Raw genomic sequence first — 16,837 nt, 5'->3', positions numbered from 1 at the left:
TGTCGGGCATGTTCATCTCACGCTCGAATCAGCATACTCCGTATAGGGAGAGCGCAGATCTCCGCTGCCCCTGGGTGCCCACAGGGTTTTTGCTTTTTCTGCCCGTGCTCCACGCCGGCTGATCGACATTCCCGATGCTGCGGTCGCCGGTCGGCCTTGCCCTCGGTTTCTTCCGCTATACTGAGTAATCGGCCAGACGATCGGTGAGCTTGATACCGGTGCCTGAGGGCTTGCTGTTCGGAATTCTGTTCCAGTGCGTTTGGGTGAGAGTCTAGGTGCGGGATTGAGCGTGCTATCCGGCCTGTCCTGGATGCAGCATGCAAGGGGGTCAGGGGTATCAGCGTTGAAGAACTACAGTAATAGTAGCTGTCTAGGACCTCTATCTAGCTATGTATGGAAGGGTAAGGAGCTAGGTATTGGTTGTATGCTAGACATGGGAGCGTTTGTTTCAGCATCGGGGTAGGAGATCTGTCGGAGTAGTCGTACGGTAGGGCTTTGAGTCTCGAACCGGCGGAAATATATATATTGTTGACACCAAGTATACCCAAGTGAACAAAAAGCAGACACCTAGCTAAGTAAACTGATAGTAAACCACACCCATGATTCTCGACGCTCCAAGAATTCGAATATAATTCATTCATTCATACCTAAAGTGAAAGCTATTGGATCAAGTAGGGCTTCATAGATGAGACATCACTGTGCCTAGATAGATAGTAATGGGATATAGCAGAAAAGTAACAGACAGATTATCGATATTGACTACATAAATTGACTAGCATTATCAGTCCTATTATCAACGAACTCCATAGGGGAATCTAACCTAAATAACCTCAATACACCGAAACAAAACGATATTCATGCCATGCCTTTGGCAGCGTATCTACCCCCTTCTCTACCGAGCTCAGCGTAGTTCGACTCAATAGGTAAGTCCTACTTAGGCCTCAACTATACCCATTCACCCTCTCCAGCCCTCGCCGACCAAAATCCAGGACATAGTTCAAACAACACACTCCCCATACAACCCCCCGGCAAGCAACGCCATAACAGCCGCATTCCCACTAAAGAAAAAAGTCTCACACATCTTCCCATCCTTCAAATCCACGCGGGCAACAATCGTAAACAGCGTCAGCGCACTCAAAATAGCGCCCGTAAAGTACATCCTGCCAAACTCCGCCGCCATCCCGCTCGCCAGCACAAGGATCCCATACGCAAACGCCGCAAAGAACAGCACGGGCTTTGAATATCCCTGGATCTGCACCGCCAGGCTCCCAATGCCCGATTTCATGTCATCCTCCACGTCCGCGTGCATGTAGATTGTTTCAACGGAGACGTTGGCGATGAACACCGCTGAGGCGAGGAGTAGGTTGCTGGCTAGCAAGTGGTCCGGGGCGGAGAGGATATCGAAGCCGATTGTGCGTGAGGCATTGAGGCCCGTTGCGACGTAGAGGAAGGCGAGGTAGAGCAGCGCGAAGTTCGTGAAGCGTTTGAGGAACGGGTAGATTATAGATCCGGCAAGGGCGATGGGGATGTGCACGGCCGGCTGGTCGGGGAAGAATGTCATTGTCAATAGGACGGCGAGGGAGGCAAGTGATGCTGCGAAGAGGCATGCGGACGTTGTTGAGACAGCGCCGCGGACTAGAGGGCGGTGCTGGCAGCGTTCGACCTTCCGGTCAAGATCTTGGTCTGCGATATCGTCGACGACACAGCCGTAGGCGCTATAGACGTAGCAGAGGGGAAGCCATTGGAGGCAGGCGTCCAGGAGATTCTCTTGTGAGAGGTGAGAGACGGCTGCGACATGTAGGATTGCGACTAGGACGGGGAGGTAGGAGACTAGCACGCCGATGGGGAGGTAGCCTACGCGGGTGAGTTCGCAGTAGGGGACGAAGGGGGCCGGGAGGGCGTTGAGGATCCAGGACTTCGAGTACATGATGCTGATGTAGGATGGAGAATGGGGTTGATGGGAGGCAAAACAGGTATAAGAAGACTGCCTATGGTATCTTTTAAGGCTGCATCGACTGGTATCAGTGAATGCCCTCGTCCATGAGACTATTTTTGGGTCTTGCTGTCAACACCGAGAGTATTGAGATGATCGCCGGCCTACACGAGGCTACATGAAGCCGGAGTTACTCGCGATCGGGTTGCTCAGCCGTTGTGGGGTGCAGGATGGCCGAAAAAAGCAAAAGGATGATATTAACTTCAGCTGGAACTATACGATGAGGCAACTGAGGGGATAGAATGATAGGAGTAACAGATGACCCGAGACTAGGTACTATTAGACGGCGTGGCTTGCGAACTGTCAGCCAGGAGAAGAGCTTGAGGCTGTGTGAATCAAGTAGTTTACTGGTTTGATTAATTGACAGCGAGAAAGCTGAGAGGCCTCTGACAAATAATCAGCTATCATGTAAAATAGGCAAACGCGAGTGAAGAGAAGAGGAGCCCTAATCAGGGTCTAGAGGGAGGGGGACAAAAAACGAACATGGTCCGCCCCTCCAGGTCAAACAAGAAATGCCCCAATCGCCAGGGTTGAGACAAAGAAGTCTAAGCACGAGAAAGGGGCAGATGCACAGTTCGTGTACCTGCATCCTAATCATGAGAAGGGCCTATGCTGGGAGCTGAATACAAATTCCACTATGATTTCTGCCATACTGCACCCAGCATGCACGAGACAGGGTCCGAGGTTAAGGATGCTGTAAAGGTTCTATGAGGTCCTGGCTTCTGAGCAGTCTAGAGCATGAAAAGCGAATAATAATGTATTTGGAATTAGAAATGTATAGGTACAAAAGAAGTATATGGTAATATCGACTCTAAGCCTTGCACTAGCGACAAGCTAGTTGCCACTCCTAATGAGATCCGCAATTTTCTCCGCAACCATGTAGCAGGTACTCTGCGGATGACCAGGAGGCAGTGTAGGGAAGATACTCGCATCAACGACGCGAAGGTTCCGGACCCCAATGACCCGCGCATGAGTATCAACAACTGCCAAGGGATCGTCCTCTCTGCCCATGGCGTTGGTTCCTGCCACATGGTAAACGGGAACAATAGTCTCACGGATGAAGTCAAGAAGCTCCTCGTCCGTTGCAACATCAGGCCCCGGGACAGTCTCTGGGCCGATAGTGATTTTGCTTACGGCTGCGAACGCTTGCCGGATACGCCTCATTGCTGCAACAGCCATTTCTCTATCCGCAGGGTGCGTCAAGAAACCCAGGTCGAAGACAGGAGGGTCATCCATGTCAGCGCTGGAGATGGTGACGTTTCCGCGTGACAACGGTGCAACAAGAGCAGCTGCAATGGTACCCCATTGCTGTCCATCGCCGACATTTTGGTCAGCCGCAGAGTGCCAACCGTCGAGATATCCATCAATGCTGAGGTATTCGATCATAGGCCAGTCGGATGGGAAAGTAGCCAGAGCTTCGTTGGTGCCCTCGGAAAAGGTGCTGTTTGGAAGCCGCTCCCATCCCAAAACACCGAACCCAGCAGAAGTGAGCGGGCCTTGCTGAGACTTGTACTCGGCTAGCGCCTGAACTAACGCTTGCTGACTGATAGCTAGTTCGGTTGCGGTAATAAGGTTGACCTGATGGGTAACGCCGAAGAAGGAATGCTCCCACATGTTCTGGCCCACACCAGCCAGCTCCTTGACAACGGGAATCCCATGACTCTCAAGTGTCTCCCTCGGCCCGATCCCGGAGACCATGAGTAGTTGTGGCGACTGAAGGGTTCCTGCAGATACCACAATCTCCTTGCGCGCGCTGAGGGTGAACCTCCCCACGGAACTTCTCAGGTCGACACTGGTCGCGGTCGTACCATCGAATTTGATTTTCAAGGCCATTGTGTGGAGGTAAACAGTCAAGTTGGTGTTCTGCAGCGCCTGCTGCAGGAAACTGGTCTCCGACGAATCGCGGGTCTGGCTCTGCGGGTTGATGGTGATAGGCGCCCAAGAGGAGCCGTTCAGACTTCCAGTGTTGAAATCGGTGTCGGGGTGAACTCCAATTGCTTCAAGTCCTTGTTCAATCCAGGTAGACCACGGTGAGCCGTAATTTGGCCAAGTCACATGGAGCGGACCTCCAGATGGCTTGAAACCTGCCGGATCGTAGACAACCGTGGTGTTGGGGAGGCGCGAAGTCATGTTGGCGGCAGTCACGTTAACGCTCCTTTGGAAGTAGGGGAAGACCGCGTCCCATTCCCACGAGTTATCACCAACCATCTCGGCCCACTGGTCATAACTACCTTTGGTACCGCTGAGGGAGATCAGACACTGTTTCTACATGTGGTCATGAAGAGAACTCACCGTTGATACACCATGTAATGCCTCGCCGAGGAACCACCAAGCGTCTTTCCACGTGCATAGCGAAGGGACCGATTGTGCGCGGACTAGGATAGTTTGTCAGCCTCAATTCATTTTCAAAGTGGGCGGAAAACATACAGTAAGAGGTTGCGATTCGAAGTTCCAGTCAACCATCGAATGGTCGGTGATATCCGTGCCGACGTTGGCTCCAGCTGCAAGGCCGGGAATGACACTCGCAATTGTCCCGTCGAGCTCGTAGTACCCTCCTGCCTCAACAACGGCAACACTGACTGACGGGTCCTCAGCGAGGCGCGCGGCAAGGGCCAGGCCAGAGGTTCCGCCACCAACAATCACGTAGTCGTACGTGGCATTTCCGAACCGCCCTTGGTCGATTGTCGCGTTCACAGTCTGACCAGTGAGCTGGGCCAACGCGGGTATGGCAAGAGACGAAACGAGCAGCAAAAACGCTGTGCGACGCATCTTGCAGGAAGTTTACCACCGGTCGGTTGGTGCGTGGTCAAAAGCTTCGCGGCCCTGCATTGTCCACGCCGACATTTATATCGCCTGCTGAGCTGATGCTAGAACCGGCGCGCGCCGAAGCAATGATAGCTTGGCTTGACACTATGTCCTCCAGTCCGAATTAGGATAATGTGACGGGGTGGATCAGTGAGCTGATCGTCCGGAGTATCTTGAACCGCGATCGGCTGCGGCTGAGGCTTAAGCTTGCTTCTGCAGGTGTACGGAGAAGTCCGCCCGGCTATGCGCTTCGGCTTTGGATCGGCCTGAAAAGGCATCTACGGTGACTGAATAAGTCCGGTCTCAAAATTCAATAGATCGCGGGTTGGCCAATAGCTGCAGGATATCCAAATCGGGGAAGATCGGTGTACGGTCGTGTACCGAAGCTGCGTCCCCACCGTTATCATGAGGCTTGGCAGCTAATTAAGCACTATCGCGTACGATCATGTCAGATCTTGGGATCCGGAGTGCCTGGTCTGCCTTATTCTAGTAGTGGCCTGACCCACACAAGCGGGACAGTATTGAACCATGCGAAGCCACGTCTCAGAAGTGCATTGACTGTCAGGCGCTAATGGCGTCGTGGATACTTTCTATCCAGGTAGTGGCAACCGTGTATTCCTAGATCGAGAAGGGCTCAGCTAGAAAGAATTGCCAGACTTAATCCTTGGCTCAAGAATAGTACCGGCAACCCGATAATTCCTTTTCGATCCATATCAGTGGATCAGGCCATGTCCGGGCATATCCCCGTCAGAAGTCCGGTCCTCCAATCGGGCTTGGAAAAGGCGAGTCTGTAGGCGCAGAAAGAATAGCAGACAGGCCGTACGGGAGACCCTCGTATAAAGGGTATGTGTTTCAGTTGCGGATAAGTCAATTCTGCGACAAACCTTCGTACCATTTCTTTTGTGACCGGACAGCTTGCAATCCTTCCGCTCTTTTCTTACTGTTCAAACATCGTTATGCAGGGCTCCAGTCACACCCTTTTGGCCTTTGGCCCCCAGAGTCTCTCTTTCGACAAACGGGCCCTAAACAAATTGCGACACGACATAAACGGGAGCAGCCATCGAAGGTGGATTCAGGAAACGATTACGGAGCTTCCAGCGCTCTGGACAGTCTTATACAATGCGTTTCCGGAACTGAGCGAGCTGCTCCCCCCTCAAGAACGACTCCAGGAACTGAGCCGACTGTTGGATCACGGTGCGGACGACATCGAGGGCGACTTAAACATATCCAACATCATACTCACACCACTTGTCGTCCTAACACAATTGACGGAATATGAGCGCTATCTCGAGACGGAGCATCAAGCTATTGATGAAACAACAGTCACCGGCTTCTGTACCGGACTGCTGAGCACATTTGCTGTCGCAAGTTCACGAACGACTGAAGACCTGTCGAAATACGGTCCCGTTGCGGTGCGGCTGGCCATGTTGGTCGGCGCGCTGGTCGACGCAGAGGAGGCCCGACAGGAGCTGCTTGGGAATGGACGGTCCGTGTCTTATTCAATCGCTTGGACCAACGAGATACAAGAGCGAACATTGCAGAAGATCCTCAATCAATGGAAGCCGGAGGTTTATCTTTCAGTGCAATATGATCGTGCACGGGCGACGCTCACGAGTTCGGGGCGCGCCGCAGCAGCGCTAGCACAGGAGCTGCGCAAGAACGGGCTGACGGTCGCCCAAGTGCGATTGCAGGGTCGGTTTCACGACCCGTCAGATCCAAGGAAGGCATATACTGACGCGTTGGTCAACCTCTGTGATCGGACGCCCGCTCTTCACTATGCCTCGACGCCGTCCATGCCTTTGGCTTACGCAAACCCTGACAATTTGAGTCTGCACGAGATCGCAGTGCGCAGCATGCTTGTGCAACGCTGCGATTGGTATGACACCTTCAGCGCTGTCTATCCGGGGTCCTCAAACCCGCCTCGAGTGGTATGCTTCGGTTCCGAGAAATGCATCCCACCGTCGTTAGTGAGACGTGCAACCCAAAGCCAAAGCAAACTCCAGCAGGAACCAAACGCATTCACAGGCCTCAATCAAGACAACCTGATTGCTGTCGTCGGTATGTCGATCAAAACAGCTGGAGCGGATGACCTGGACGAATTTGCTCAAATGCTCCGAAGCGGCAAATCACAACACCAAGCAATCAAGGAAGAGGACATCAACTTCAACACTCCCTGGCGAACCGACAAAGGTACCCGGACATGGTACTCCAACCTCATCAAAGAAAGAAGCCAGTTCGATCACAGCTTTTTCAAAATGAGCCCTCGCGAGGCCGCCGCCATGGACCCGCAGCACCGTCACTTCCTGCAGGCCGCATATCAGGCGGTTGAACAGTCGGGGTACTTCACGGAACCAGGACACAATGAGACCAAGCTGCCCGAAGAATCTGTTGGTGTCTTTGTTGGGATTGCCACAACTGACTACGACCAGCATGTCATATGCCATGATCCCAATGCTTACACAGCCACGGGGAACCTGCGGGCCTTCCTTGCTGGCAAGGTGTCCCACCATTTTGGGTGGACGGGCCCTGCATTGACCTTGGATACAGCTTGCTCGTCTTCCGCAGTCGCTATTCATCTTGCTTGCCGCAGTATCCTATCGGGAGAGTGTTCTGCCGCCCTGGCCGGTGGTGTTGCAGTCATGAGCAGTCCTTTCTGGTTTCAGAACCTGGCCGCTGCCAGTTTCTTGAGTCCCACGGGTCAATGCAAGCCTTTTGACGAGAAGGGAGATGGCTACTGCCGGTCAGAAGGTATTGGATGTGTGATGTTAAAGAGAATGAGCGCGGCGGTCGCCAATAACGACCAAATCCTCGGTTGCATCGCGGCAAGTGCAGTACATCAGAACCAGAACTGCACTGCCTTGGTCGTTCCCAACAAGCCTTCGTTGGCGCCATTATTCAAGCAAGTCGTTTCCAAGTCGGGTCTCACATCGTCGGATATCTCACTGGTCGAGGCTCACGGTACCGGAACGGCGGTCGGTGACCCAGCGGAGTACGCCAGTATCGTCCAGGCCCTCGATGTTGCTCAGCGGCCGAGTCCCCTGTTCCTAGGTTCTGTCAAGGGGCACGTTGGGCATACTGAAGCTGCGGCTGGCGTTGTCTCCTTGATCAAGGTGCTGACAATGATGAACGAAGGATTCATCCCACCACAAGCGAGTCACACTCGACTCAGCCCGCGGATCACTGCTGCAACAGACAAAATCCGCATCTCTAGTGAGCTGCGATCGTGGGAAACTCCGCGAAAGGCAGCATTAGTCAACAGTTACGGGGCATCTGGGTCCAACACCTCGATGGTGGTAGTTCAGCCTCCAAAGCGCCACTTCTCTAGAGATCAGCATGGTGCCACTGGCGATGGCTTGGCTCTTCCCTTCTGGATCTCAGGCACGAATGACGCAGAGATCACCGCTTATTGTGCCCGTCTCGCTGAGTATATTCGGACGCGGCCATCAGTACAGTTGGACGCCCTCTCCTTCAACCTAAGCCGACAGTGCACGCGCACTCTAGCCCGCCAACTCGTCTTCAGCTGTCGCTCGGTATCAGAGCTGCAAACCATGCTCTCTCGTGGTGCTTCAGCCGATGGCAACAGCAAGGTCGTGCGAGCAGAACGCCCGGTGATCCTCTGCTTTGGTGGCCAGGTTTCAACCTTTGTTGGCTTGAATCGTCCGGTGTACGATAGCGTCAGTCTTCTGCGTCGGTACTTGGACGAGTGTGATGCGGCGATGACAAGCATAGGTGTGGAGAGCATCTACCCAGAGATATTCTCCACCAATCCCGTACAGGATACAGTCAAACTGCAATGCATGCTGTTTGCGATGCAGTACAGTTGTGCGCGTTGTTGGTTAGACAGCGGTGTTTCGACCAAGATCGCTGCGGTAGTCGGGCACAGTTTTGGCGAGCTCACTGCTCTGAGTATCTCCGGCGTCCTCAGTGTTCAGGATACCATTAAGCTCGTCGCTGGTCGGGCGCGTCTTATCCGCGACCAATGGGGTAGTGACCGGGGTGCCATGATGGCAGTCGAAGGCGACGAGAACATCATCCACCAGCTCTTAGAGGAAGCATCTCGGCAGGCGAAGTCCAGCAATCCAGCCTCTATTGCGTGCTACAACGGCCCGCGCAGCTTCACGCTTGGCGGATCAACTGCTGCTATCCAGGGAGTCAAAGAAATTCTGGTCAGCAAGTATCCCTACATCCGCCACAAGCAGCTGAACGTCACGAACGCATTTCACTGCAGTCTTGTTGACAGCATTGTCGACCCTTTGAAGCGCCTGGGAGAGGAACTGACTTTCAACTCTCCTCTCATCCATATCGAGCACTCGTCATCCACGCCCTCGACCGGAGCACGGCCATCGTCCACCTTTGTCGCCGACCACCTTCGCAAGCCAGTATACTTCTACCATGCCATTGAGCGTCTGGCAAGAGCTTATCCGGATAGCATCTGGCTAGAAGCGGGTTCCAACTCTACCATTACCACAATGGCGGGCAGGGCCCTTCGTCCGACCTCCGACATTGTTGGACAGTCGCAGCACCATTTCCAGGCGCTCAACATCACTCACGGGGGTCGAGGATCCGACAGCCTTACTGAGACGACGCTGTCTCTGTGGAAGGAAGGTTTGCGGGTTTCGTTCTGGCAGCACCACCCTGTGCAGATGGACCAACATACGCACTTAATCCTTCCTCCGCGCCAATTTGCGAAGACCCGTCACGGACAGGAGATCATTGCTCCTAAGACAAATCAAGATGCAATCAAGCCGGCTGAAGTTCCAAAGCAGGATGGTCTGTGGACATTTGTCGGCTACGAGGACAACGATGAAAAGCGGCCTCGATTCCAAATCAATAGCCAGTCGGAAAAGTACCTGGCCATGGTCGAAGGACACGTCATGGCTCGCACGGCAGCAATCTGCCCTGCTGGCTTGGAGGTTGACATGGCCATCGAGGCTCTCTTCAGCTTGCATCCAGAATGGAAAGAACAGCGACTCCAACCCATGTTGACGGACATGGTCAACTCCGCCCCGGTCTGCCTTGATCCTCGCCGCAAATTCTGGCTACAACTCTCTGCTGCGGACGATTCCCGCAGGTTATGGGACTGGAACATTACGAGCACCAGCGACGGTAGCACTTCCAGCCTCCTTCATGTCAAGGGCTCTCTGCACATCCGCTCTCCTGAAGATGCAATTTACCGAGCTGACTTTTCGCGCCTTGAACGTCTCGTTCCGCATCGCCAATGCACGGATCTTCTAGCAATGGCCGGTGAGCAGTCCGTCGGTATGGAAGACGAAATCCACGTACTCCAAGGGCGCAACGTGTACCAAGGATTCAGCGACGTTATTTCCTACACCCCTCTTTACCGCAGTCTCCGTCGCCTAGTGGGGCATGGAAACGAGAGCGCTGGATGTGTCATGCGCAAGAGGTCTCACGAGACTTGGCTCGATGTCCCGTTGAGTGAATGTTTCATGCAGACAGGAGGTATCTGGGTCAGCTGCATGACAGACCGCAGCCCCGATGATGTCTTCATCGCGACTGGGTGTGAGCTATGGATGCGTTCGCCAAGTCTCGCGGATGCGAAGGAGAAGGGGGACGAAGGCCCAGAGATGTGGCATGTTCTTGCTCGGCACTCGCGTGTTTCCGACAAGATCTACTTGACAGACGTATTTGTTTTTGACGCTCGCACTGGTACCCTCACGGAAGTGATTATGGGTACTAAGTTCAGCCGGCTTCCCAAGACTGTCATGCGCAAGATTCTCTCCGAATTCCGACCAGACAGTCCCAACGCTCAAGAGGGGAAGATTACCCGACGGGTACCGAGTCCAATTTACGATACGAAACAGCAACAAATCACCATCGCGGAACGTCCCAGAAAACCGAAGTCGGTTCAGAAGCCCGACATAACAGATCAAGTGCGCCAGCTACTCTCCAGCGTTTGCGGTATTGAGCCTGCGAAAATTAATCGAAATGCGGATCTATCGGACCTAGGCGTCGACTCACTGATGGCTATGGAACTTGCACGAGAGGTCGAGGGCGTTTTCAAGTTCTCGCCGGATCACAATGACTTGCTTGAGGCTACCACCGTCGAGAAGCTGACTAGCTATATTTCGAGCTCCCTGTCTGGTTCTTCGACGTCTTCCGATGACAACCAAGGTTCATCCCATGAGACAGACTCATCAGGCGAATCAAACCCTGCGACGCCTACAGTGGCTTATACGTCGACCGACGACTTCCGGGAACCCTTTATCATCCCATCTTCTCGTGATGAGACCGAGATACTCTCTCTCGCGGAAAGCGACGATACTTTCATTAGGTCGACAAAACCAACCCTCGAGTTGCCAAGCCGGAGTACTGACCGCGAGGAAATTGCCGAACAGTACGTAACTCGGTACACAGCAGGGTTTATTCCTCCGGTCTCATCCCGTCCATCCTCCCAGGGACACAATGGAATTGTTGTCATCATCACCGGTGCGACTGGCAGCCTTGGGTCGCATCTGGTAGCAAGTTTTGCCCGCAATCCGGCGGTACGAACCGTCGTCTGTCTGAATCGGCGCAGCAACAGGCCAGGTGCCATTCGACAAGGCGAAGCACTTTCATCGCGAATGCTGGAATTGACGGAGGCTGAATCCAGCAAGCTTCGTATGCTAGATGGCAACACCAGCGAGCCGCACCTCGGCCTTCCTGCAGACGAATACACCTGGCTCGCTCGCAATGCGACTCACATCGTCCACAATGCATGGCCGATGAGTCTGGCACGCCCGATCCACACTTTCGTGCCGCAATTCCAGGCCCTGCGAAATCTACTCGATCTCTCTCGCGAAATGGCCTGCAATCTCAGTCCGAATGGCATGCGCGTCGGTTTTCAATTCGTCTCCTCAATCAGTGTCGTCGGTTCAGCGGCCCAGCAGCGTGTGCTAGAACAAAGGGTTGACCTCCGCTCTTCGTTACCGATCGGTTACCCAGAAGCTAAGTGGGTGTGTGAGCGAATGCTCGACGAAACGCTCCATCGCTATCCCGACCACTTCCGCCCGATGGTCGTGCGTCCAGGCCAAATCACCGGCTCCAGTCATACGGGTATCTGGCCGCATACGGAGCACATGCCCCTTCTCATCAAAACAGCGCAGACTCTCCGGGCGTGGCCGGATCTCAACGGACCGCTGCATTGGGTTCCTGTCGACACCGTCGCGCAAACGGTGGTTGATCTACTTCTTCCAGGCATCAGTCCAGACTTCTTCGACAAGCGCGAACATGACGCGTACCCAGTCTACCACATTGACAATCCCGTGGGGCAGCCGTGGAAGGAGATGACACCGGTCATCACATCGGCCCTCAACATCCCAACGGACAGAGTCATCCCATACCAGGACTTTCTCAACCTCTTGCGCTCCTCGCCCCTTGACCGAGATCGCGAGATTCCTGCAGCCAAGATCATGGACTTCTTCACGCGCGACTTTGAACACATGGCTTGCGGTGGGTTGATTCTGGATACGACATTGTCGCAACAGCATTCGGCTGCGATGGCTGCTCAAGGACCCGTCAGCGCAGAGGAAGTGAGGCAGTATATTGAGAGGTGGAGAGAGATGGGATTCCTCGCTAATCGGCCATGACTAGTAGCTCCGCCGCAGCGTGTTTGGTTCGGATACGACATCGTACTGGAGTTTTGGTCAATTCTACTGGTTTTATTCAAGTATTTAGATTTTAATAGAATTTGAGGCATTCCATACCTGCAAGTCTGATTCTCAACTCCAATAGCTAATGAAGCAGTGTCGGGCCTACTCCGATGAGATCGCGCGTCGGTCGGCAACCCCACACACAATATTATGGAAGCCCACGCGTCAACAAGGATAAGTCTGCGTTGAGGGAGATCATAACATTTGAGATGATGGACGGAAGTATTTTATCAGTATAGTATAGCACGAGACTAATCGTGTCGTCTGTTGGACGAATATTGAACAATAATGAGGATCAAAAACTCGCAGGGAAGCTTCCAATCCCACTCAAATATAAGTCACGTGATCATCTCGCGGGGGAAAGCGCGTCCTCCGACGTCCTGAAGAACGGGCGACGGACACTTTACCTAAGCAGTGGAAGCAGAGGGAGCTGGGCTGAGATGGCTAGGAGATTTTTAGAGTTTGGATTAGGGTATAAGTGCTGAAGAAAAAGCATGGTTGTTGTAGAGACGCCCAAGATCAAGCACTCGCAGCAATCCCGCTCCCAAGATATATATGTTCATAGCACGGGCTCCGCGCGACTCTTGACTGAGCGAGCGATTGAAGTGGGAATTGCACTCAAGGAATAGTACGCTTTGAAGGAATTGGTGCAATAATCACTGATACACAGTTTAGCTAGGACGCTTCATTGCTTGTTACTATAGTTTCCGTGAGACAGGAACCTCTCGAGTCTCGAGTCGCGCCCCTGTACAACCTCCGTACGAGGACCGAGAAAATGACGTATGTGAATCCACCGCGCTACATGGAATGTAGAGAAAAAGCTATTGACGACGCTACAAATCGCCATGATAGATTTGGTACAGAGAATATATATATTTGATACTATCCGCGAAGGACCATATAGTCAAAGCACACGAATTCTACGCGCTATTATAAAAAACACTACAATCAGGGCGACCAGCACACCAAGAATAGTAAACCACGCTGTCAAGCTGTCCACCTTGTCCGACTGCGCCGGGACAGTGACGTTCATTCCGAAAAGGCCAGTGACGAACTGCAGGGGCACAACTATGCCCGCGATCACCGTCAACCGACTGAGAGCGTGCGAGATCTGGTTCCGCATACGCGTCGAGTCGAATGACAGCTGGCTCAGATACTTCGACTGACCGCGCGAGAGCATCTGCTCGGCGGCGTCAAGGTTCGCCATCATTGTCAAGACGTGGTCTTGGATATCGCTGAGGTAGAGTCCGACTTGGGAGGAAGAGGCGCCAAAGGCATCGCAATGGCGGGCAAAGGACCGAATCACGTCTGTCTTATCGTTGAGTAGTTGGCGGATATGAAGGACTTCCTTCCGACAATGGTAGATCTGCTGCAGCGCGAGACCGATGTCGTCCGGGCGGGTGATGGATACGCTATCCTCCATGGTGTCTACTCCCCGCTCGACCTGGCTGATGAAAGGCGCGAAGCCGTCGACGATGTCGTCGCTGTTAAGCGTTAGAACAATTGTCTCTGATCAGGGGTTGAACGTACATCAGCGCATAACAAATCCAGTCACTAGTCAAGTATAGATGACTCTGGTGCTCTTTGATGCGATTCCGGACGTGGCCAACGTGGGGATGGCTCCCCATGGAGAAGCTGAGAACACCATCGCGGAACACGACCGCATACACGTTTATCGGCGAAGTTCGCGCTCCCACATCTGTTTCCACCTTCCGGGCCGGCCGCAGAGACAGGAAGTAATATGGTCCGAACAATTCAATCTTCTCCCTAGTCTCCCGCACCTTTATATCCTCAGTCGTAAGGGGGTGCAGGTTGAAGATGCGCGACAGTGTCTCAATATCGTCTTCCGAGGGCGCGGTCACATCCAGCCACCACAGCCCATTGTATTGCCGCTCATCGTCGAGTATTTCGTTGAGGGGCTGGTAGATCGATTTGAGATCCGACAGGCTCGAAGACTGAAGCGCGCCGTCGAGGATCGAGGAGAAGAACGTGAATTGCGTCGGCTCCGGAGGTATGATGTCTTTCTCATCGTGAAGTGACTGCGGTTCTTTGGCGGTCTTGGGAACTCTCCATGGCAGCTTAAAACGTTTCATCGGCGGCGGCGATGGCTCCGGAGTTATGTATTCCTTTTCATCGGTGATCATCTGCGTTTCTTTGATGGTCTCGGAAACCATCCAGGGGAAATTGAAGGGCTTCATCCCCGGCTGCGATCAGGGAGTTGCAAGGCGAGGGTGTCGGTTGGTCGTGGGGTTTCAACTATTTGAGAGGAACCCGGAGTTCCAGCGAGGGCGACATCAATAGAAGGACGGGAAGCTGGCCGCATAGTATATCGAGGTAGAAAAGCACGTTGTGGAGGAAGAGCAGAGTAGTTGAAGCCGGGCGGAACAAAAGTTGTCAAAGGAGCGGCCGGCCCAGCCGTGCACGTGCCACCGGGGAGCTTGGCGTTTGCCGCCTTGTGCCCTCAGGCATTAAATATTTTGAGTTCCACTGTCTCGATTTTCGCGAATCATCGCGATACAGCCTACAGCTTCGTCGCGAAGATCGCCGTACATCATCCGAACTCAGCATTGGATATTCGGAGAATGCCTTGATCACCGACTGCCAGGAGGCGAGAAATCCCTCCATTCAGCTTACAACTCTCAACATCTGGGACACAGCCCGGCACTGGCACCTCGACTCGACGATATACAAGATGTTGTGGCCAAAGGACCCAGAGGCGAGGCTCCTCATGAAAATTGACTTTTTTATCTTGTCATTCTGCTGCGCCACCTACTTCTTCAATTATCTCGACCGCTCTAACCTGACCAACGCCTATGTCTCTGGCATGGAAGAAGAGCTCGATTTCAGAGGCAATCAGTTGAATCAGATCAACACATTGTTTACTGTTGGCTACATCCTGGGACAGATTCCTTCGAACTTAGCCCTAACGTATCTGCCACCTCGGATTTATTTTCCTGCAATGGTCCTTCTCTGGGGCTGTAAGTTCATTTTCATGGTAGTTTTGCGCCTTGCTAATCGGCTGCTGCAGGTCTGACCATGGTCACTGCAGCTGTTCATGACCCACAAGGCATTATGGCGATTCGTTTCTTCCTTGGCTTAGCCGAGGCTTCTACTTTCTCTGGGACGCATTATATCCTGGGTTCATGGTACACGGAGCGCGAACTTGGCAAAAGGAGTGGAATCTTTACGGCAAGCGGGCTCGCGGGCCAGATGTTCGGTGGCTTCATCCAAACAGGAATCCACTCGTCGTTAGATGGTGCTGCGGGGCTGTCTGGATGGCGATGGCTCTTCATAGTAAGTAAACTCGGGCTATACCGCTGAGCCACTTGCCAGATCCTGGACGAAGCTGATGCGCCCAGATTGACGGGCTAATGACACTTCCTATTGCTGTTTATGGATTGTTTCTATTTCCTGATACTCCGGCCACGACGACGGCACCATACCTGACACTGTCGGATCGCGCTTTGGTCCTGTCGCGATCGCCGAATAGCAATACTAAACCTGCGCCCATCAACAAAGCATTCCTGAGACGACTTCTTACGACATGGTATTTCTGGGGGTTTGTAATCCTCTGGGTGATTGCAGGCGAGACCGAATCTTTCTCGTCGAACTCGTTGTTGTCGCTGTACATGAAGGCCCACCCCACGATCAAATACTCCGTCGCCCAGCTCAACAATTATCCCACTGGAGTCGCTGCGGTCGGAATTGTCGCGACATTATTTTGGGCCACTCTGACGGATTACCTTGGCGGGAAACGGTATCTCGTGGGATATTTTATTGGCATTACCGGAATCGTTACCTCAGTGCTTATCCTGACGCGATTCGAGACTGCAACAGTCATGGGCGCATACTACTGGGCAGGCGCGGTCTATGCATGCCAGGCAACGTTCTTTGCATGGGTTAACGACGCGATGCGATATCAAGACGCCAGACAGCGATCGGTCGTGATCGCTAGCATGAACCTAGGAAACAATGCAGTCAATGCTTGGTGGAGCATTATTTTCTACTCCGCGGATCTGGCGCCGCGTTTTACCCGTGGAATGTATGCAATGATCGGGTGCAGTGTGGCTTTGATTATTTGGGTTACATTGATCCTCTTGAGGACCAGACAGGAGGAAAAAGCCAATACAAGGCACACCCTTGAGGCACCGTCCGAAACCGACAGGTACATAGAAAAACGAAGCTAATATAACTCTCCCTTAGCTATCTTTTTCAAGAAGATGGGCTTGACGTCTTTTAAAAACGCGACAATTCGCTTTCGGTTCCGCAGACCATGGCATGAAATGCTGGCAGACTTATAATACAGCCGACGCCAATCCAGTGCAGCTGGACTTAGAACTCGGTCTTCTTCGTCCTCCAGCATGAGTTCAACTGTAAAGCGTCTTCGCCA

General features: G+C 53.2%; 5 protein-coding genes across 5 annotated transcripts; 2 read left to right on the top strand and 3 right to left on the bottom strand.

Moving 5' to 3' along the window:
- Window positions 1–997: 997 nt before the first annotated feature.
- Window positions 998–1,927, bottom strand: BDW74DRAFT_175622 (uncharacterized protein; the record flags this gene model as incomplete). Its single annotated transcript, XM_073728391.1, has 1 exon — window positions 998–1,927. One exon carries the CDS (start codon window positions 1,925–1,927, stop codon window positions 998–1,000), a length of 930 nt encoding a protein of 309 aa, XP_073586564.1.
- Window positions 1,928–2,827: 900 nt separating this feature from the next.
- On the bottom strand, window positions 2,828–4,762 carry BDW74DRAFT_166460 (GMC family oxidoreductase; the record flags this gene model as incomplete). Its single annotated transcript, XM_073726566.1, has 3 exons — window positions 2,828–4,235; window positions 4,286–4,368; window positions 4,421–4,762. The coding sequence occupies 3 exons, from the start codon at window positions 4,760–4,762 to the stop codon at window positions 2,828–2,830; spliced, it is 1,833 nt and encodes a 610-aa protein (XP_073586563.1).
- A 992-nt stretch (window positions 4,763–5,754) lies between these two features.
- Window positions 5,755–12,384, top strand: BDW74DRAFT_175620 (putative polyketide synthase; the record flags this gene model as incomplete). Its single annotated transcript, XM_073728390.1, has 1 exon — window positions 5,755–12,384. One exon carries the CDS (start codon window positions 5,755–5,757, stop codon window positions 12,382–12,384), a length of 6,630 nt encoding a protein of 2,209 aa, XP_073586562.1.
- A 921-nt stretch (window positions 12,385–13,305) lies between these two features.
- On the bottom strand, window positions 13,306–14,789 carry BDW74DRAFT_148120 (magnesium transporter CorA family protein). The gene is made up of 2 exons (XM_073723649.1): window positions 13,978–14,789; window positions 13,306–13,931 (listed from the first exon to the last, which is right to left on the bottom strand). Exons 1-2 carry the CDS (start codon window positions 14,643–14,645, stop codon window positions 13,352–13,354), a joined length of 1,248 nt encoding a protein of 415 aa, XP_073586561.1. The 5' UTR covers window positions 14,646–14,789; the 3' UTR covers window positions 13,306–13,351.
- A 350-nt stretch (window positions 14,790–15,139) lies between these two features.
- BDW74DRAFT_166455 (uncharacterized protein) lies at window positions 15,140–16,634 on the top strand (the record flags this gene model as incomplete). Its single annotated transcript, XM_073726564.1, has 3 exons — window positions 15,140–15,425; window positions 15,476–15,741; window positions 15,807–16,634. 3 exons carry the CDS (start codon window positions 15,140–15,142, stop codon window positions 16,632–16,634), a joined length of 1,380 nt encoding a protein of 459 aa, XP_073586560.1.
- Between the last annotated feature and the right edge of the window lie 203 nt (window positions 16,635–16,837).

The sequence above is a fragment of the Aspergillus multicolor genome, assembly GCF_047715735.1.
Source record: "Aspergillus multicolor strain CBS 133.54 unplaced genomic scaffold BDW74scaffold_5, whole genome shotgun sequence".
Lineage (NCBI taxonomy): Eukaryota > Fungi > Ascomycota > Eurotiomycetes > Eurotiales > Aspergillaceae > Aspergillus > Aspergillus multicolor.
This window is presented reverse-complemented; position numbering and strand designations above follow the sequence as displayed.